At 46.5% G+C, this 22,401-nt stretch overlaps 2 protein-coding genes across 8 annotated transcripts in view; one reads left to right on the top strand and one right to left on the bottom strand.

Moving 5' to 3' along the window:
• Positions 1-5,990, top strand: part of KATNAL2 (katanin catalytic subunit A1 like 2) — a 42,490-nt gene extending 36,500 nt beyond the window's left edge. Inside the window, 4 exon segments of the mRNA XM_042448801.1 lie at positions 926-959; positions 961-1,089; positions 2,291-2,393; positions 5,240-5,990. Coding sequence (XP_042304735.1) covers positions 926-959; positions 961-1,089; positions 2,291-2,393; positions 5,240-5,379 — 406 coding nt within the window. The 3' untranslated portion in view covers positions 5,380-5,990.
• Positions 5,991-13,304: 7,314 nt separating this feature from the next.
• Positions 13,305-22,401, bottom strand: part of HDHD2 (haloacid dehalogenase like hydrolase domain containing 2) — a 29,473-nt gene continuing 20,376 nt past the window's right edge. For all 7 annotated transcript variants that reach the window (XM_042448804.1, XM_042448803.1, XM_042448805.1 and 4 more), the window contains exons 6-7: positions 22,263-22,326; positions 13,305-14,079 (exon numbers count right to left, since the gene is read on the bottom strand). In XM_042448804.1, coding sequence (XP_042304738.1) covers positions 13,976-14,079; positions 22,263-22,326 — 168 coding nt within the window. In that variant the 3' untranslated portion in view covers positions 13,305-13,975. The remainder of the gene's footprint in view (positions 14,080-22,262; positions 22,327-22,401) is intronic.

Raw genomic sequence — 22,401 nt, 5'->3', positions numbered from 1 at the left:
TTGTGCATGAAACCAAGTTTGTGTACACTGAACCATCAAAAAGCAAAGGTGTCACTGTCTCAGTCACCCATGAAAAAAGTTTTGGTTTTTGGAATATTTCAGATTTTGGTATTTTGGATAAGGGAGATTCAACCTGTAGCATGTAAATAAAGAAACATAGAAAAATAACAAGGTAAAGAGACTAATGGCTGGACTGTGAAATCAGGAGGTTCTAGTTCAAACCTTGCCCTAGCCATGGATTGACTGGGAGATCTTTGGACAGTAAGACTCTCCCAGTCCCAGCCTCTCTTAAGTAAAACTGGGAGAAGGAGAAAGACGACTCTGACCTCTCTCACTGAAAGAATAGCACAACAGTGTCTGAAGTGCTTTGAGCACTCCTGTGTGTAAACAAACCTATATGTAATAAGGTTCCATTTCATCCATTATGCCTGCATATGAGGCTGAAGACTAGTTCCTGTGTCTAGGTATGTATGTTACTTGTGTGCTCTATGATTACTGAATGCTGTATGATTCAGAATTGGAATTGTACATCAGCATTATTTGATGACATTGTGTGGGAGGTTTAGTTTTGTCTGTGGTTTATTATTATATTTATATTTATTTATATCCCACCTTTCCCCAAAACTGGGACTTAGGGTTGCTTACAGTATTAAAAAAAAGTACAATTAAAGGCATACAAAATTGTACATTTTCCTCTCAGATAACCCATTTCCAGATGCAAATCCTCTCATAACACTCAAGTACTGAATACATCTGTGCATAAAACCCTTGACTAAATTAGGACTAGGTTCATCTGGAAGGCAGGATCAGACTGCTCCATGTTTTCAGTGATCACACACAACCCCCACCTCACCTTCTCACTAACAGGCCACTAAGCCATTCTGTGACTTTTTCCTGAGGAAGCTTTTTTCTCTTCTCTCTTTAGGGAACTGGATTGTGCTATGTTGCGCCGGCTGGAAAAAAAGGATCCTGGTTGATCTGCCGAATAAAGAGGCACGACAAGTAATGGTCCAGCACTGGCTTCCCCCTGTGAGCAACAGTGGAGGAGTACCACTTAAAACAGAGTTAAACTATGCCTTACTCAGTCAGGTAAGGAGAAGTGGTTGCAGATCAGCAGTAACAAATAATCTTATAGATGGCTTTCAAGTTGGATAGAATGAGAGAGAAGGCTCCCTTGGTTGGTTCCTGAGTTTCTCGTTGGCATTTGTATGGATAGATGAGAGAGATTTGTGACCTACTCAAAGTTAGAAGGCAAAGAAACCATGAAATCAGAGTTAGAAAATATAGTAGGTTCTGAAAATAAATCTATGCTAAATTGTATAAATTGCTGATAAAAACTGAAATGGAGGATGAAGTGATAAAAGATGATTAGAGGGTCACAAAACATTAGGCATACATTAAAGTTACACCAATGGGAAAAGACACGGACAAAGAGATTGAAATATATAACGTGCCAAGATATTAAAGAGAATTGCTATAAGATGTTCTAGTGTTGATACCTGACTCTGGGTAAACTATCTATAATATACAAAGGTTCAAGCAACAGGTGTTGAAAGTGTTTAAAGGAGAATGGTACCTGGTTTCACATGTGGTGGTTATGTGCAAAAGCAAAAAAATAATGGGCACTGATTCACAGGTTGATAAGTGATATCTTAGAAATTAGTGTACAATTGAAACCTAACATATTTTTGGTGAACATGTTAGCGGATGATACAAAAAAGATAAGGACTTCCAGTTGGCAGTGGTAAATTTCAAAGTACAGGCACTCGTCATGACACTTTCTATAGTCACATGCCCAAGGAGAGTCCAAAAATGTTTCCAGAATGTTGCTTTAGATATTTCTGATTGTAGCAGGGATGGCCACTTTCCTTCATTTGAATGAGGTGAGAATTAGTAAATGATAATAATGGAGGAACACACCAAATAATGGCCTTATGGCAGATTATTCCTTGCAAGCTCTTCCCTGTTTACTTACGGTACTTTCTATAAAACTCTTGTTCTCCTTAAATATTAACTCTTCAACAGCCTCTGTTGAGGAGTTTTTTTTAATTGTACTGTATTCTGTTTTTAAACAAATGATTTGTTTTAATATTGCAATAGTTTAATTTCATTTTAATTGCCACTTTTGTAAGTTTTTAATTGTACTGTGTCTGTAGACTGTAAGCCTGTTTGGGCCCCAATTTTGGGAGAAAAACTGAATACAAACAAAGATGATGATGGTGATGATGATGTAGTAGTCATCATCGTCATCTCAGTAGATTCACATATTTCTTTCAAATTTGTGTATTAGGAGATGGAAGGATATTCTGGCTCTGACATCAAATTGGTCTGCAAAGAAGCTGCTATGCGTCCTGTGAGAAAAATTTTCAGTGCTCTTGAAAATCACCAGCCAGGTACTGTAACCTTCCTGATTATTCACACTGAATTGATGGTCATGTAATACTGCAAAGAATGCTATCTAAGGAGACTATAAAGAGATAGCTTTCACAGCAAGCTATAAGACTGTGCACAGGTATAGATAAGTATCTCTATTTTCTTCTTACACAGAGAGGGACCAGCAGGTGGCAGTGTTCCATTTTCTTAAATATGCATTAATTTTTATTTGTGAAGAAGCGTTGTTTTCTGCACCACTTTTCCGCTAAGCAGAAATTGTCATGAAATATGGTATTGTTTTGAAAACCAAAAAAGAGGACACATTTATCGACTGACTACTTTAGACTATCAACTTCTATGACAACTCTCAGTTTTAATAACCCCTACAATATCAGCTGTGATAATTGCAGCTAGAAATAATCCTAAAATTCATTGCATGTAAATAACACTCACTTTAATTGATTACTTAGCGCTATTTAATAATGCCAACAATTGATCTGGTTACCACTGAATTTTCAATACCTAATTGTATTGCTCAAATTATCACAAAACTGCTCACTTTGGTCAGGACTCTCACTGAAGGCTGCACATAGGCTTCCCTTTCCCCTTCCTCTTCTGACAGCTGCTTCAGCTGGAAACTGGTAAGTCACTCAGTAACCCCTACAGGGTGAGGCTGGCTGCTTTGGGGGTTTCCCTTGCCCTGCTTTAACCTGGCATACCTCTCCTCCTTCCCATCAGAGTTAAGACTACTTGATCATCCACTTCCCCCTTGTAAGAAAATCTGGATATTTTTAAAATCCACCCAGACAAAAATTTGAGCTCTGAAAAAGAGGACATGTCGGGACATATGGTAACCCTAAAAACAGATTTTAAATAACAAAAAATACTTTACTGCTCTGCTCCTCTTGCTGCTAAAAGAATTTTTTTAAAAAAACACCAAGCATGCCACAAGATTCTTTTGCTTTCAAGACCTGACACAGTGATCTTCATGGGATTTGCCCTTCCATTATAAATCTCCTGTAAAGTCTCATTGTGTGTATAATAATGATGCTTATCCAGGGCCCATAAATGTCCCAAGTACTTCACATACATGTTACTAATCCTTACACTAGCCCTGAAGGCAGACCCAGGTAAAATTATTGCAGATGGAGGGGGAAAGGAGAGTGGATTTGAGAGGAGAGAGGATTAGCTAAAGTTAGTTAAAGTTAACATTAATTTGGGCTTCTCAGATCACAGCTCAGACTTTTAGCCACCAAACAAAATATGGACAAAATCATCTGGCAGGAGTGGGAAAGAGCCTGTAGCAGAGGCACTGCTACTTCCTAAGGTCACGTTGGCTAGGGTGAAAAGGGACGAGGAAGTTGTTTCTTTCTCTTCTTTCCACCATTTTTCATTCTTTGCATTTTTCCCTCCTGTTGGTTTCAACTGGAGGGAAAATAAGTGTGTTAGCTACAATGCATGCACACATTTTCTCTGGTGTTGCAGTAACAGGGGGATCTGGCAGATCAAAGGATTTCCCAACACAGTTCTTTGGGTTTGGTTTGTAGGAATAAGCATTCCTTCTAACAGTGCCTGGCATCCTGTTGGGGGCATATGCAAACGTCAATTTCCTTTACCCAAACATATGGCCTTTTTTTTTTTTTTAGTGCTGCAGGGGGTGGCATTCCCTTCCTCAGCACTCAAAGCCACCCCCCGCAGAAAAATAAATAAATGAGTAAACAGCCTCTGAAGCCCCCAACACCGTTATTCCCCACTTTGTGGGAGTGGGCAGGGTAGTAGAAGCATCTGGCTAGGGGACTGAAATGATTACAGCAGTGCTGAGACCGTGGCAGTCCCTGGTGGATCCTCATTTTGTGTCTGGCCATGGAGTCATAGCCAGACATTTCTGCAATCTTCCACAAACTCCACAAAGCAGTGAATGGGTGTGAAGAGGGAGGCATATAGAGGCTGTTCACCAAGCAAGGGGGTAGTTCAAAGCTGTTATGTCCTAGTGAGTTTTGACCAATAAGTAGTGAGTGACATAGGACATAGAAAAACTGCCTCATAATAAGTCAGACTGGTCCATCCAGTCTAGTATTGTCAGCTCATGACTGGCAGCAATGCCTGTCCAGGGTTTCAGGCAGGGTTCTTTCTTAGCCCTACTTGGAGGTAAGATTATAAAAATTGTCATTCAAAACATCTCTAAAGCCAAATATTGTTCAGTCCTGTCTTAGGCTGCATCCGCACTGCAGAAATGATCCCGTCTGACTCATCTTTAACTGGCATGGCGCAATTGTATGAAATTCTGGGAATTGCAGTTTTGTGAGACATTTAGCCTTCTCTGACAGAGAGCTCTGGTGCCACAACAAACTACAATTCCCAAGATTTCATAGCATTGAGTGATGACCGTTAAAGTGGTGTCAGCCTAGATTATTTCTACATTGCGGTTGCAGCCCTGGTCACCCTGACTGCCACAGCTCAATGGTATAGAATTCTGGGATTTGTAGTTTTGTGAAACTTTTGGCCTACTCTGTCAGAGCACTCTGGTGCCACAGCTAGCTACAGTTCCCAGAATTCCATTGCACTGAGTTCTGGCAGTTAAAATGGCATAAAAACTGGATTATTTTTGCAGTGTGGATGCAGCCTTAGAAGGATTGTCCTCTCTAGCAGCTGTATCACATGTTAAGTGGGAAGGGGTCTTGCAAGATGTGATAAGTCTGTGTGAATAGCAAATTTTAGCCCCACATGTGATGAAGCTCTATTGTCCTATCACTGTTTTGGCCTCAAGGCATTCAAAGGAGACTTGAGTAATTTCCTCCTCTGTCTTTGTTCCCTTGACCATCTTTGAAACATGTAATTTTTAGGGCAATGTCCTTTTTCCTTTTAGACACTGGGACCCTGCCTGTAATCCAGCTGGACACTGTCACCACAGAAGACTTCCTGGATGTGATCACACACACTAAGCCCTCCGCTAAGAATTTAAGCCAGAAATACACTGACTGGCAAAGAGAATTTGAGTCTGTCTGAGTCTGACTTAGTTTCTGAAACATTAAGCCAATATTTCAACCATCCAAAGGATAAGGCAGCCACAGCCAATTTCTACAAGCAAGAGACTGAACACCTGTATTAAAACTTTATTTTTCTTTTGAAATAGAACAGGAAAAACAGCCTAGGACATTTGATGGCTGAGAGGGAACTGGCAATTGTTCTTTTGCATCTTTTCCCCATCTCTCTTCTCAGCTGCTCACCTTTTATTAATATGCAAGGAAAACAGTTTTGCACTTTATTATTTTATACTTAAAACTAATTGGTAACTTTTATATTTCTGTGACATCCAGCTGACGTGTAGAACCCATCTGTCACAGATTGATCATACTAATATTTTTCTACTAGGATTTTCTTTAGAGGAACAAACTGACAGGTGTTTTACCTGCTCTTCTCAGGGATACTAACATAAATGGGGCTAACAACTGTGGAGAATAAACTTACTGGTCACCTCTAAGGATTTATTTTGGCGTCTTATTTACTTCTTCAAGGCAAAGGCAAAGTATAGACATTGCACAAACAGAACAACCTACAGTACATAGTATATATCTGATGGCAACACTAAGGTAAACCTATCATTTCCTCTCATTCAACTCCATTGTCCCCCTAAGAGAAACAAATGAGGAAAAATGGAAGGTTGATACATTGGTAACCTAAGGGTACTATGGAGTTGAATTAGATGAAATGCATATGACAAGGATTAGTGATGGTAATCATGCTTCTGATCGTTGCAGTCTTAGTCACTGTTGGGACAGGGTTGGAAAAACTCCTCCTTGTGTCCTTTTTGGCAGCTGAATGGATCTCTTTTGCCTGATGTTGACTTGTGGCTCTGAAGGTGGGCTGAGGTTGGATGGCATTTACGGAGTCTTGCAGTAAAGCTACGTAGTCTTAATACAGAGCAGTTATTGATCCATAATTCCAGATCCATAACTAGATGCCAGCCAAAGTATGTTGGAGGTCCTTCATTCACAGAGTTACTAGAATTCAAAGATATAGCCATGTTAGTCTGTAGAATCAGTATGTGGACAGATCTTGTGTAACACCCTTGAGACTAAGTGAAAGAAAGAAATTGGCAGCATGAGCTTTCGTAGACCTCAGTCTACTTCCTCAGGTGCATTTGGGAAGTAGACTGAAGTGTACCAAAGCTCATGCTGTTGTAAATGCATGTTGTTTTTCTATGCCTAATAGAGGTTGACTGACTGAAAGCTCATGCTGCCAATTTCTTTCTTTCAGTTAGTCTCAAAGTTATTGTACATCAAAGCCTACTTGATAGCAAGAAGCAAGCTTCCTACAGTTGTAACCATGGTTGTAATCATACACAAGAGTGAATGCTGTGGATATAATACTGTATATCTTGATTTCAGTAAGGCCTTTTGACAAAGTTCCCCATGGTATTCTTGCAAACAAGCTTGTAAAATGTGGGCTAGACAAGGCAACTATTACATAGATTTGTAATTGGTTGACCGACCGAACGCAAAGGGTGCTCAACAATGGCTCCTTTTCATCCTGGAGAGAAGTGACCAGTGGGGTCCCACAGGGCTCTGTCCTGGGCCCAGTGTTATTCAACATCTTTATCAATGACTTGGAGGACAAAATTGGGGGCATACTTATCAAATTTTCAGATGACACCAAATTAGGGGGAGTAGCTAATACTCCAGAGGACAGGATCAAGATTCAAAATGACCTGAACAGACTAGAAAAATAGCTAACAAAATGAAATTCAACACGGAGAAATGTAAGGTACTGCACTTAGGGCGGAAAAATGAAAAGCACAGATATAGGATGGAGGACACCTGGCTGAATGAAACTACGTGTGAAAGGGATCTAGGAGTCCAAGTAGACCATAAGTTGAACATGAGTCAACAATGCGATGCAGCAGCTAACAAGGCCAATGCAATTTTAGGCTGCATCAATAGAAGTATAGTGTCTAGATCAAGGGAAGTCATAGTGCCACTGTATTCTGCTCTGGTCATGCCCCACCTGGAATATTGTGTCCAGTTCTGGGCGCCACAATTCAGAAAGGACATTGAGAAACTGGAGCGTGTCCAAAGGAAGGCGACTAAAATGGTGAAAGGTCTGGAAACAATGCCCTATGAGGAACGACTCAGGGAGCTGGGGATGTTTAGCCTGAAGAAGAGAAGGTTAAGAGGTGATATGATAGCCCTGTTTAAATATTTGAAGGGATGTCATATTGAGGAGGGAGCAAGCTTGTTTTCTGCTGCTCCAGAGACTAGGACCCAGAGCAATGGATGCAAGCTGCAGGAAAAGAGATTCCACCTAAACATTAGGAGGAACTTCCTGACAGTAAGGGCTGTTCGACAGTGGAATGCACTCCCTCGAAGTGTAGTGGAGTCTCCTTCCTTAGAGGTCTTCAAACAGAGGCTGGATGGCCATCTATTGGGGATGCTCTGATTGTGATTTCCTGCATGGCAGGGGGTTGGACTGGATGGCCCTTGTGGTCTCTTCCAACTCTATGATTCTATGAGTCTATGACTTTGGAATCTCTGTAAGATTGATGTCTGAATACATAATGCATTATACTTCTGAATAACAAAACTTGGTTGCTCAAATAGTTGATGAGAGCCAGCGTGGCATAGTGGTTTGAGTGTTGGACTGCAACTCGGGGGACCAGGGTTCAGCTCCCCACTTGGCCATGAAACCTTGGAGAAGTCACACGCTCTCAGCCTCAGGGGAAGGCAAGGGCAAACCTCCTCTGAACAAATCTTGCCAAGAAAACCTCAGGATTGGTTCGCCTTAGGGTCACCGTAAATTGGAAACGAATTGGAGGCACACAACACCAATAGTTGAAAACAGTGAAACCTGTCATTGGAGGCTAATAATTTCCCTTTCTTTCCAGTGGAATTGTTAGATTAGTTTTTGTTAGATTAGGTGCAAAGTTTTCAAAGAAACATAACCCTTATTTTATCATGTTTATATCTGTACCTTTGATCCCAAGAGACTCTTGTGGCAGCTTACAAACTATGCTTTAAGGATTATGTTTTACATTTCAAAAAATATTGGAATCTTGTCAAAGTTAAGCTTTATTATGTCACATTGGTGTGAAATGCTACTGTGTGTGTTTGTATATTTCTTTGTAAATTTTCCCCAGATTAAGGAATAATCTTCCCCAGACAGGTCAGGCTAGCATACAACCAGGCACTTCTTGAGAATTTCTTTACTCCCTTCGTTGTTTTCTGTTAATTTCAACAGGAAAAGTTTCTTCCTTTTGAAATTAGTGAGAATTAAATATTTAACTTGTGGTAAATGGCTTTGCTTTGTAAGAGAATTTTCTGTGCATCATTCCTAACTTTGTTTCACTGGTGTGTAGAATTGGCTGGGGATGGTGGGAGCTGCAGTCCAACACATGTGGAGGACACCAGTTTTGGAGACGTCTTCCATACAGGAAGCCTGGGTGTATTTTTCTTCCAAAAAGCGTGTATGCATATTCATAAACCTCCTCCTTCAGTAAAGCCAACACTACCATTACAGTCTAATAGTTTAACACTCAGGAGCATGATAAAGTAATCATAATGGGTTTCCATTCTTACAATTTTGCAAATGGACCAGAAAAGCCATTTTACCATCATTATAAAATTTAGTTCATTTCTGCAGTGTTAACACATGCAGGAATGACAGGATTTAGTTTAAACTGAAATTTCTTCTTACAACTGGACTAGCAAAACCCTATAAAATTGGAGAATGTGTCCCTCTGGTTTCCCAAGAATTTCCTCCTCTATATTTGTTCAGAAAGGGATAAGGACCCCACACTACAGCTAATAGGACCCTGGTGCAGCCTAACTACAGACATTCATAGTCTACACACCATTCTGCACCGGGTCTCTTCCCAAGCTATTTCTGTTAATAACACCACCTAATTAAAGCATCTGTAAAACCCTGATAGTTTTAATTTTTACATAAAATTTGAAAAATGACCCTGGCCCCTATTAATGGTGTGAGAGAACTTCAGCCAGGCATGATAAAGCAGCTTTAAATTAAGAATAGGTGATTAAGTTGCAGCTGTTTGTATTTAAACTAGATCAAGTGAAGAGGGAATGAGGCTACCTATGGTGAATAACTGGAAAATGAATCCTTTGATTTTTGCCTGGTCAGAATGAAGAGTGCTTCCTTGTTCTGTTTGCCATGAGGCTTTAAAAACAAACAAACCCAAAATGAACTATTTGTTACTGTAAAATGTAGTTATTAAAATTGGAGTTCCCTGGAAATCAGGAAGTTTTTGGTTCAAGTAGGCAGGGAATCCCCAGTAGTCTTTGCCACTGACCTAGTACTGGTAACCCCACAAACCTGGTGATGTTAGCACATCACTACCTTGGTTAATGGCATCATGTCCACATCAGGACAACTCTGAGGAAGATCCGTGGGCAAGAGATTAGGCTGGACATGGGGGAACTTGTTTTAAGGTCTTGTTTATTTGGATAGGCTTGCAGAGCACTTGTGTGAATATGCAGCAGTTTGGAGGGTGCAAAATAACAGTAGTAGTAGTAGTAGACAAGCATGTTAACAAAATCTCTGATTGTGAAGTTCCTTTTTACAAAGGCCTTTTACATCCAGCCACCCCCACTTTCCTCATCTTCTGCCTAGCTGGAAGCTTGTTAGCAGCGTCAGCATTGGAAAGATTGTGAACAAAGGCGGAAGAAACACTTTCAGTGCTGGGCTTTGGTAGTGTGTCTGTAGTAAACATTCATTGAAGGTAGAGCTTGAAAAGAGTGTGATTCTATCTATAGCTATGCATGCCTGCCTACAGCAGGCAAGGTAAACAGCAGCTGCCTCCAGAATCCCATAGTGAGCAAAACCGAAAGAAAATGGGAGAGCAGATAAGCTTCACTAGATATCCCCAGTATGTTAAAAAAGAAAAGCATAGACATATACATTTCTAAAAGGCTCAAAATGCTTTTGACTACTTATGCAAGGCTCACCTGAACTGGTTGTCTCATAGTTTCATTTCATATGTTTATAGTGTTCTGAGTAAAAAGTTTGCTACAACATGTTGAATGGCTTTTCTTCTTCGTGGTATAGGAATCTTTGGCAGGTTACAGACGGGCAAAAAGGGATGTACTCATGACGTCATGAAGGTAGAGCCTTCAGACGGGCTTTACCTGAATGCCGTCATGAACACGCCCCCTGCACGCCCCAAGCAGGAAGAAGCGGCATTAAAAAGGTGCTGCTTTTTTCCGCTTCTTTTTGATTTGCGGCGTACCTGCGCAGCTCCGTCTGTAAGCTGCTGCACCGATACGTCAGAATTGCTACGCCGCAAATATAAGTTGCCGGTTTAAAAGCTCCGTGTCAGCTGCGTCACATAATGGGTCGGGTTCCCGGGACATGCGTGGTTTGCAGTCAAGCTTTAATTGCAACGTCCGCTGCCATGGAGCTGTGGAAGCTGAGGCACAGCTGCAGCGCATTTTAAGTCTCGTAACCCTAACCCTAGAGCCACTTGTGCGCATGCGTTGCTAGAACCGCGGGAAGTTGTAAGTTTTGCCGGCGGATGTTTTGGTTGTAGAAAGTGAAAAGGGAAAGTTTGGGATTTAAAGTGACCCCCTACACACATTCCTGCGCCATTCTCATCTGGGAAAGGGCACAGTTCGGCTGCTCCTGGCACAGCTGTGTGGCGGCTCCCCTTTGCCACCAGGCAGGATGGCACAGCCATCCACCAGCACCCCGAAAAAAGGCAGGGGGACGTCTTGGTCTTATACCGAGACGGCTGACCTGATAGCTATATGGTCCCAGCCAAACATTTTGCAGAAACTGGAGCAGTCCTACCTGAATGCTGACACATATCGAGAAGGGGAAGAAGCCATGAGAGCTGCTGCACCGGTACACCAGAATTGCTACGCCGCTACTTTAAGTTGCCCATTTAAAAGCTCCGTCGCATAGTGAGTTGGGGTCTTGGAACATGCGCAGTTTGCAGTCAGGCTTTAATTGCAACGTCCGCTGCCATGCAGCTGTGGAAGCTGAGGCACAGCTGCGGCGCATTTTAAGCCTCGTAACCCTAACCCTAACCCTAAAGCAACATGTACGCATGCGCTGCTTGGAAAGTTTGGACTTTAAAGTGCACCCCTACACACATTCCTGTGCCATTTTCACCTAACACATAGGCTTTCTGCCGCCGCTGCTTTAGCGCTGCGCAGCTGCGCATCCGCCAGCCGGCAAAGGAAAAAAAAAAGTACTACGAAGGGCGCCCCCCCGCCCTTTTACAAGGAGCTGTATGCTTTCATTAAAAGTGATGGAAGCATCAGGCCCAACAGACTAGCCACCAGTGGGGAGCGTGTCAGGGTCCCGGCGGGCCAACCAGCCAGAGCAGAGCCTGTGCTGGTGGAGGAGGAGGAGGAGGAGACCCCGGAGCTTGAATGTGCCCAAGACCTTTTGATGCCCTCTAAACTTGCCCCCAAAGGCAAAGGGCAACTAGAGGGGGCCTGGGATCAAGGAGCACTGACAAGGCACTAGGTCCCATGATGTCCCTTAAAGACATCATTTCGCCTCCCAGGGCATGTGTTCCCTCCCAGCCCTATCTACTCTATTCTACCCTTCCTGTTCTCTCCTCCCACCATGCCTGGCTCACTGGTCCCCAAACCAGCAATCTCCAAACTCTGTCCTCCCAGGCGTTTGGACTTCATCTCCCAGAATCCCCAGCCACCTTGCCCTGTGGTCTGGGATTCTGGGACATGAAGTCCAAACGCCTGGGAGGACAGAGTTTGGACATTGCTATCTCACACCACTCCTGCCTAGCTTTAGAGTGCACAGGGAAAAAGTTTAAAGGGGCTTGGGCGCTTTAAATGCGCACATAGGCTTTCGGCTGCCGCTGCTATGCGCGTTACTCTCTGCGCAGCTGCGCAGCTCTCATGCGGCAAAAGAAAAAAAAAGCCGCGGTTTGGGCCGCCCGTGAGGAAGCTGCCTCTCTTTTTGCAGCGTCCTCCGAGGCGGTGGTTTGGAAACTCCGGGTCCAAAACGGACCCAGGTGAGGCGTCTTCACTGCCCCCCGTGTGGAAGCCCCAACACCTGAAGCACGCCCCCGGGGCGGGCCGTCTGGAGGCTCCGCATTCAGCTAAATACACCTCCAAGACATCCTCCCCTGCCCGTCTGTATCCCGCCTTTCTCTTCTTTCCATGATATTTCTGCCTCTGGTATCTAATTTTGTATGAAAGAAGTAATGACTAGGCATATATCTGCTTTGTCAACTGAGGCGTACCTGTATAATATATATGTACTACTGGCTGCTTTGAGCTAAGCCAAAAACTGGAGATAAGGGCCAAAATTCTGTTGGGCAGTTACAAATGCATAACAATAAAACAATAAAATGCATAATCTGTAACGGACCTCCATTGATCCCAGAGGCTGCTTACCAGTAAGTGGGATTGAGATCTGTGCTATGTAACACTGTAGGTACACTGTTAAGTAAAATGTAATGGTCATACAAGACATACAGTGAAGAACTGAGAGAGGATCTAAGTAACCATGCCCACCAATTCTCAGATGTTTTTAACTGCTGTTTTTGCCTAGGATTTAGAAGAGCCTTGTTTTCAGGCCTGCTGAGTAAAAAGGGGGACAATGAGGAATATTTTTAGAACTGGAAGGGCCAAGCACCTGTTTTGCACAGAGAAGGGCCTAGGTTCATTGCCTGGCGTCTCTAGTGTAAAAGACCCTGTCAAGCTGCTTCCAATCACAGTAGTAAGTAGAGGGTGAGATGGATCAAGGGCAGGGCTTTGAAGAGTTAACCCCTTCAGACTACAACTCCCATTACCCCTGAGCATCTGGAAAAGGGTCCAAAATCACATTTGCTAATTTGATCAGTCATCTGATTTGTAAAAGGAAGGCTGCTGTGTACTACTAAGAATTCAATACCAAGCTTCTTTGCATGTTTCCTCTGGAACAAAGGTGGGAATTGGGACCACAAATTAGAACCTCTCAAAAGCTTTATTGTGTTTCTAGCCTTTTCCACATTAGACTTTTTGAAACAGTTATGAAGCGCCTTCATTACTCATTAAAAGAATTGACTTAGGAAAGTTGTCAGGTATTGTCAGTGTAAGGAGCACAGAAGTGTAACAGTCCCAATATTGCACAAACAGTTCTGATGTCCAAGGAGAAAGATTCCACCCTGTGGCTTGGAAGCTGTAGTCCAACAGCGGAGGATGCGTGTGTGAAAGAGACACTGATTCCTAGTACAGTATCACAGTAAAAACAGCTATGCAGTCTGCAAGGCATGTGATTTACTTCTACACAAGGGACGTGCTTTACTACTCCAAATTGCAAATGGAGGTATGCATTAGGATTGCATGTTTGAATTATTCTAATCAAGCCTTTTTGTGCTTAGAAAACTAGCCCTCTAGAAGGGAAGGTTACACTTCCACTCCTTTCTCAGACATGCTAGTTTTCTAAAGGTGGGAAGGATAAAGGCTTTTGTTCATTTGGGGGGAGAAAGCATTTGAACACTATCTTCCCACCTGATGTGCTGTCCATCCGAGAGTAGCAACAAAGAAAACTGTACATATCCATCCTTACAAAGAATGCTATTGGATATTTTAGTTTTTATCAATGAAAGGTGATGCTCAAATCCTCTGTGTCTTCTTTACAATAGATGCTGGAGAATGTGGTCTACAGCCTGGGGAAAACTCTCACAAGTTAGGTATGGAGGTGGATTAATTTTCCCTTCATCAGCTTCTCGGTATTTCCCTACAAGAAAAACGGGAAAATTATACTTTTAAAAACTAGGTCTGCATTACCATAATTGGAAAACTATGCATAACCCGTCATGCTGGCACACAACAAACTCATAGCACATGATGAGGCCTTGACACAGCTTAATGGCTGTATGCCCCTTGTTAACTTACTATTGTTTCTGTATCATTCCCCCTCCCCATTCTGTTTTGCTGGTACACAATGGCTGAGATCCTCCATTGAGGAGACAGAGCACAGCTTTATACACACCGAGTAATACAGTGATTGTACAATGCGCCTCATTAGTTAATTGCAACACCATGCAACTGAATGTGCACATATATCTGTACTTGTAATGTACATCCACACATGCATGTGAAATTGCACCACATATGCCCTGGTGGCGCAGTGGTTAAATGCCTGTACTGCAGCCATTTACTCAAAACCACAAGGTTGCGAGTTCAAGACCAGCAAAGGGCCCAAGCTCGACTCAGGCTTGCATCCTTCCGAGGTCGCTAAAATGAGTACCCAGACTGTTGGGGGCAAATTAGCTTACTTGCTAATTAGCTTACTTGCTGTTCACCGCTATGATCTTTGGAATAGCGGTATATAAATAAAACAAATTATTATATGCAACTCCCATTCCACAACCTTAAACTGAATACAGATGTTCTGTCTGAGACTAAATTGTCTGTCTGCTTCTGTAAGGGAACTCACCCATTTGAAAGATGCAAACAGGTTTCTTCTTCGTGGTCTCTGCGAATCATACAAATGGGTTTCACTGCGCCTGCGCAGTGCTGCTCGGAACCTACTGGAATCACTGGGCAAAGTTTACTTTGCAACATATAGAAACTTTTTGGCGGTAACTCCGCCCACCCGTTATAAGGCCCCTGCCTTCCCGCTCTTTTCCCCAGTTCCTTTTTTCCGCTGCGCTAGCTGCTTCAGGGAACTTCGCTCGCTTTAGCTTGCATTTGGAATCACTTCTCATCTTGACCTCGGACTGTTTTTGACCACTCTTTGTCTCTCGCCCCCGGTAACTTCAGACTTTCGGACTGTTGACCTCGCTTCGAATTCTCCTCTGGCTCTGACGACTTCGGAAATGCCTGCTCTGTTCAAGAAGTGCGATATTTGTGGGGGCAAGGTGCCCGTCCAGGACCCGCACTCCTCCTGCCTGCTGTGCCTCGGCCAGAGCCATGATACCAAGGCCTGTCCGCTCTGCAGATCCCTCTCTTCTCAGGCCCGGAAAAACCGTGAGTCCCGGCTTACTTCGGTGATTGCCCTGGGCAAGGTGCAAGAGGGAGGTTCGCGTTCGTCTTCTGTCCCGCCTTCCGCGCCCCCGGCTTCATCTTCTCGGGCCAGTGTGTCCAGCGTGACATCTGCGAGGGCCGCCGTTTCCAGCGTGGTGTGTGTCCCGGCCGGGACAATTCCTCCCACCACCTCCGATGTGGCCCGTGGCTCGAAACCGCCCAGTGCCACCGACAAACCCTCCAAGCGCCCCCACAAGTCTTCGGGGACTGAGGGTACCGAGCCGGCCTCCAAATCGACGAAGAGACCGGAGGGCTCGCACGCGAAGAGAGGTACCGAAGCGGAGGTCCAACTCGCTTCGCCTTCGTCCTCCAGGGCGTCCAAGGCATCTCGCCACGCTCCAAAGCCGAAGGAGCCGGCTGTGCTTTCGGGAGCGACCCACGTTCCGTCACCGGACAGGGCAAGGTCTCCAAGAACCTCCTCTTCAGGAGCGGCGGCTGTCCTCCTGGATCTTCCGGACAATCCTTTCTTCCCACCGGAGGAGACTCCGAGGCCGGGAAAGAAGAGGCATCAGGACAAGACGGGTCGTGACCCTGCCTCTAAAAGGGCTAAGCCGTCCAAGGATCAGCCCGGTACCGACCCACCGAAGGCTAAGGACAAGAGGCGTTCTCCTTCCAAGAAGGCCCGCGCCTCCACTCCGGCGGCTCCCCATGATCCAGAGCCTGCGCCCGAGGCTCGGCTGACTCTGGTACCGGACACGCCACTGCCTCAGCCCACCATGGACTTTGTCCACGGGACGGAGGACACCGTTCCTCCTCTCTCTCCAGAACAACGGTCACCTCCCCACTCCGGGAACGACGACTACGAGGACCCGCCCCATAGACAGCAAATACCGGACCTGTTCCTCGACAACTCAGACGGGCCGGTACTACATATCGGTATCGGAGGACAGAGCCATCAGGGAGTTCACCAGACTGAACCCCCATCCAGCAGACCCTCAGCAGGGCACCTCGTCCAGATCGGTCCCGACCGTATCCATGTACGAGAGGCCGCCATCTCCACCTCAAAGGCACTCGCGCTCCTCGACCGACCTCGTCCCGGTCCGACCAAGATCCCAAGTCAGAGTGATGGATGCCCTCTCCTCTGACTTGGACTCCGATGAGGAACCCTTGCCTCCGTCCGAGGCACCATCCGATGAGGACGTCCTCTCCGTGTCGGCCTCGCCTCAGAGGATGCACAATCCTGAGCCGTCTTCCCCGTCCGACGACGTTCGTTCCTTCAGCGAGCACGTCGTGAAGATGGCGAGGGCTCTCGACATCGAGCTCGCTTTCCTGGACGACGACGCTCAGGATCCGGTGGAACGTCGGGTGCACGGACAGGTGCCTACTCCACCTTGCCTCCCTCTGCTTCCCTCGCTTCAGACCATCGTTAAGAGGTCTTGGGACTCCCCGGCCACCCTGTCTGCATCCTCTCGCAAAGTAGAGTCTCTCTACAGAGTCGCTCCGGCGAGTTGTCCTTGGTTGGCCGACCACCCCAGGCCGAACTCTGCTATTGTGGAGGGAGCCCAGCACAGCTTCGTCCCGAAGCAGGCGACCTCCTCGGTCGACCGGGAGGCGAAGAAAGTGGATGGCCTAGCCAAGAAGGCCTACTCGGCAGCGGCCCTTGCGGTGAAGGCCATCAACTACACCGCCTGCATGGGGGTCTATATCCAGACCCTCATGGAACGGATCTCCCCCCTCATCCCGGACATCCCGGATGATGTCCAGAGGCAGTTGGTCAAGGTCAGGGACGAGACACACTCCATCGGAAGCTGGCTCATCACCACTTCCAGAAATATGGCTGACTGTGCGGGAAGGGCCATGTCTGCATCCAAGGTACTCAGACGCCACGCCTGGTTGAGGGCCTCGGACCTCAACCCTACCGTCAAGGCGGCCATCGAGGACATGCCGCTCGACGGGACCGGGCTCTTCCATGCCGAGACCGACGACCGTCTGAACAGGAAGTTCAGGATGAAGGCGGCAGCAAAGAAGCATGGCATGTCCTCGACACCGGCTTCTCCATTTTGGAAGCGTCAGCGCCCGTGGCAGCTGCAAGGTCAGTCACAGGGGACCTTCTCCCGGGATCGGCAGTCCCAGCAACAGGGCTCCCAGAGACGCCGCTTTCCCTCGCAGTCTTCCTCCTCCTCTGGCCGTCGCAACTTACCGCCTCGGTACCGCAAGTCCCGCCGGCAGGACACCGACCAGGGGAAGAAGAGAACCTGAAGGGACGCAGCGCGCTTCATCCCTCCTTCACCCCTCTTCTTCTTGGACATTTTGAGGCCCTTTGTTTACATCTGGGCCTCCATAACATCGGACTCGTTGGTTCTCAACATCGTCCGTAGGGGTTATGCCCTCGAGTTCCAAGAGCTCCCTCCAACTGGAGCCTTCATGTCCACTCCCCCCTCGGACACCCTTCTCGACGAAGTGCGCGCCTTGCTCAGTAAGGGGGCAATCTCCCCTCTACCGCCCGACCAATGTCCTCGGGCCTTTTTCTCCAGGTACTTCACGGTACCGAAAGCGGATGGGGGCATTAGGCCCATCCTGGACTTGAGACAATTGAATTTGTTCCTGGACTACCGTCGCTTTCGAATGGTAACCTTGGCTTCCATTCTGCCTCTGCTTCACCAGGGCCTGTGGTTTGCGACCGTCGACCTGAAGGACGCCTATTTCCACATCGGGATTCGAGAATCCCACCGGAGATTCCTCGCCTTCGCTGTCGGCTCCACCTCGTACCATTACAACGTTCTTCCCTTCGGCTTGGCCACGGCTCCAAGGGTCTTCACAAAGTGCATGGCACCGGTGGTGGCATACCTTCATCAGAAGGGCTTCATGGTCTTTCCCTACCTGGACGACTGGCTGTTTGCAGCCGAATCCCAACACGAGCCGCAGGAGGCAGTCTCATTCGCCATGCACCTCTTGGACTCCCTCGGGCTGGTCGTCAACAGGGAAAAGTCCCACTTCACACCGACCAGGCAGGTCAAGTTCATCGAGGCCATCCTCGACTCCGAAAGTTGCTCAGCCTTCCTCCCTCCGGACCGGTTTCAGGCCCTGACAACGTCCCTCAGGCCGTGCATCTCCCACAGAAGGGTGAGAGCCAGAGACGTCCAAGTCGCCCTAGGCCACATGGCATCGACGACATTCGTCACCCCTTGGGCAAGACTTCGTCTTCGGCCTCTCCAATCCTGGTTCCTCTCGGTCTTCTCTCCGTTAGAAGACCCCCCGTCCAAGTGGCTCACGGTACCGAGACCGGTAGCCGCCTCCCTGAGATGGTGGTTGGACTGCCGCAACGTCTGTACTGGGATGCCCTTTCATCAGCCCCAGGCACAACTGACTCTGACAACCGATGCATCCTTGGAGGGATGGGGCGCTCACCTGCTCGACTTGGTCGTCAAAGACAGGTGGTCCACACAAGACAAGCTCCTCCACATCAACGCTTTGGAGATGCTGGCAGTGGAAAAGGCATTGAGGGCGTTCAAGTTCGCCGTCACAGGAAAGGTGGTCTTCCTGAGGACGGACAATACCACCGTGATGTATTACATCAACAAACAAGGTGGTACCAGGTCCAGGACCCTGCTCGACCTCACGCTCCGCATCTGGGACTGGTGCATCCAGAGACGCGTCCTCCTCCAGGCGATTCACCTTCCCGGGGAGGACAACGAGCTGGCAGATCGCCTCAGCAGATCTCCCTCGGTGTGCCACGAGTGGAGGCTCCATCCCGAGACGGTCAGCGACCTCTTCGACCGGTGGGGAACCCCCCGGATCGACCTCTTCGCGACCAGGTGGAACAGCCATTGTCCCCAGTTCTGCTCCAGGAAGCGAATGGACGGATCCCTCGGAGACACGTTCGCCTTCCTCTGGACGGGGGAGCTCCTCTACACCTTCCCTCCGTTCCCTCTCATCATCAGAGTGGTGTCCAAGATGACAACGGACCGCTCACATGCGATCTGATCACCCCGTGGTGGCCGAGACAGCCCTGGCTTGCACCCTTCTTCACCTCTCCAGGAGATGCTTTCTCCGCCTCGATCCCCGCCCGACCTGCTGTCGATCCAGGACGGACGGATTCTCCACCCGGACATCGAGAGCCTGCCGATGGTAGCCTGGAGGATACAGCCTGACTGCTTTGCGGAGTCGGTGAGGACGGTAGCTGGCTGCAAGGAAACCTTCCACACGCGGTCCTATGCCCTGAAATGGAGGAGATTTGGCCTCTTCCTTGACCGAAAGGGCTTGTCTCCTGCTCAAGTGTCCACTCCAGTGGTGCTGGAGTTTTTGATGTCACTTTTGGATGAGGGGCTTTCCCTCACATCTATCAAATGCTACCTGTCTGCCATTTGTGCCAAATACCAGTTCGGGGGGAGGGTTTCCTTTTTCAGAGACCCCTTGGTGAAGGGGTTCCTTAAGGGATGTGCCAACCTGTATCCTCCTGTGTCGGTACCAACGCCGGCTTGGAGCTTGGAGACGGTACTGTCTGCCCTCCAATCCAAGCCCTTTGAACTGATGGCCACAGCGGACTTGAGACTACTGACTTGGAAAACCGCCTTTCTTGTGGCCATCACCGCGTCCCACCGTGCGGGCGAACTCTGTGCTTTACGGAGGGACCAGCCATTCCTGAGGTTCCACAAGGACAAGGTGGTCCTCCGCACTGACATTACGTTCCTGCCGAAGGTAGTGTCTGCTTTCCACATGTGCCAAGACATTGTGTTGCCCACTCTCGCATCCAGCCCGACTTCGGATGCGGAGCGACGCCTGCACTCTCTTGATGTCAGGAGAGCACTGGCGTTTTATTTGGACAGAACTGCTGCCTCCAGCCGGTCCGAGAGACTTTTCCAATGCTACTCGGAACCGAAGAAAGGGTTGCCCGTGTCTGCGCAGAGGCTTTCCAAATGGGTGGCTGGTACCATCCACCTCTGCTATGAACTGTTGGGCAAACCTCTCCCTGGCAGGGTTCGGTCTCATTCCACAAGGGCAATGGCAGCATCCTCTGCATTCCTGTCGGGGATCCCCTTAGAGGATGTCTGCAAGGCTGCTATCTGGTCCCAACCTCTGACTTTTATTAAACATTATAGGTTGGACACCAGGGCCATCCGAGACGCAGCTTTCGGGAGGGCTGTGTTGGTTTCAGGATTGCATTGATTGCACTATTGATGGTTTGTGTTTCAGTACTTATGTACATATATACACTGTTTACATTCGGTTGAATGTTGATTTGCACAGTTCTACGGGACCGGTCTTGCATGACCTCTGTTCCCTTCTCAGGTTTAGCAATGTTATTGCTATGTTTGCCTTTTCATGAACAACAAAGACTGACTCTTTTTATGGTTCAAGGGGTTTATTGTTGTAATAAATATACCTTTGGTTCACCATAGCTTTGGTTTCAGGACACTCCCTCCGCCACATACCTAAGCTTGTCAGTCTAAACCCATTTGCATGATTCGCAGAGACCACGAAGAAGAAGGACAGGTTGCTTACCTGTAATGGTATTTCTTCGAGTGGTCATCTGCGAATACATACAAATCCCACCCGTCCATCCCCTCAGTGTCCTGCTCTCATTGGCTTTTTCCATCGCCTGCTTGGCGGAAAAATTGCGGAACTGGGGAAAAGAGCGGGAAGGCAGGGGCCTTATAACGGGTGGGCGGAGTTACCGCCAAAAAGTTTCTATATGTTGCAAAGTAAACTTTGCCCAGTGATTCCAGTAGGTTCCGAGCAGCACTGTGCAGGCGCAGTGAAACCCATTTGTATGTATTCGCAGATGACCACTCAAAAAAATACCGTTACAGGTAAGCAACCTGTCCTTCTGGCTGTTGCTTTGTTGTGATTCTATAAAACATGGCTTAGATCCTGCATCAGGAGGTGTAATTCCAGGGCTTGTCACAAAGTGCCTCATTGCCAGAAAGGGATGGAAATTTCTTCACTCCCCACATGACTCCCCAATGCCTTGGAAATCCCTGTGCTGATTTCACTGGGTGGCTTCTAAGGTGAGTTTTGGGAGCATTCTTGGCCATTGTGCAATGGTGCAATGCCCATAAAAGTGAATTCAGATATTTATGATGGTGTAAGTCCGGCTTACAATATACTAAATACTGAACAGGATGCCATCCCATAATTATATGCTGCTCCAAAGTTCAGGGCTAGAACCACTGGTTTTAAACAGTGGCATAGACTTAAGTTGATTGACTCAGACTCAACCTGGACTCAAGTCACTTCAGTGATTTGACTTGGATTTGACTCGCAGCTTGTGTATTTTTAGTGACTGACATGCTGACATTTTTGAGACCACCATGATTTTGGTTCTATTGCAATTCCTTTTGCATCCACTACTCCTCACAGCATTTAGGAAGCTGTTCCCTTTTATTATTCATCAAGATAACTCACTGCCTCACTTGTTACTTTTTCATTTACTTCTCAAAGGAAAAAAAAAGGATCAAAAATGCCTTGAAAGAAGTAATTTTAAAAAATATCTTTCAACAGGTGGCCAAAATGCAGCCCATCAGCCACATGTGACCCACAGAGCCATTTTCGATTTTTTTGATTTTTTGATTTTTTTTATTTTTAAATCTTTATTTGAAATATAAAAGACAAATATACATATATGTACAAAAAGACATATATACAAACATCATAAGTAAAAAATAACACATAATTATACCAATTATTCATCTCATGACTCCTCCTAGAGGTCAAAAAATTGGGGAGAAAGAGGTTTTTTTAAAATTTATGTGGAAGGGGCCCCTCCAAAGTATCCTAGGGTGCAAATGCAATCCTCTATCTTCTAATAATTGCCCACCTCTGCTTTAAAATCTTACTCATTGCACCCATTAAATTAATATCACTTTTGCTCATCCTTTTCTGTGCCATACGGAGGGCATGTTGGGTTGCAAGCAAACTATTTGTCAAGTATCCACAACTTTTTATACTTACCAGTCTTTACCAAGATTCCCAGCATGCCAGCATTCTGGGCCCCTCCAACATCATCCCTGCAGTCCTGGGTCAAAACAAGACAAAATATCTGTCTGAGTGAGCTTGGACTTTTCAACACAATGCAAAGAAGGTGAATCTT

Source organism: Sceloporus undulatus, chromosome 2 (genome assembly GCF_019175285.1).
Source record: "Sceloporus undulatus isolate JIND9_A2432 ecotype Alabama chromosome 2, SceUnd_v1.1, whole genome shotgun sequence".
Classification (NCBI taxonomy): domain Eukaryota; kingdom Metazoa; phylum Chordata; class Lepidosauria; order Squamata; family Phrynosomatidae; genus Sceloporus; species Sceloporus undulatus.
The sequence above is the reverse complement of the archived record's forward strand: the minus strand, read 5'-3'. Positions and strand labels throughout refer to the sequence as shown.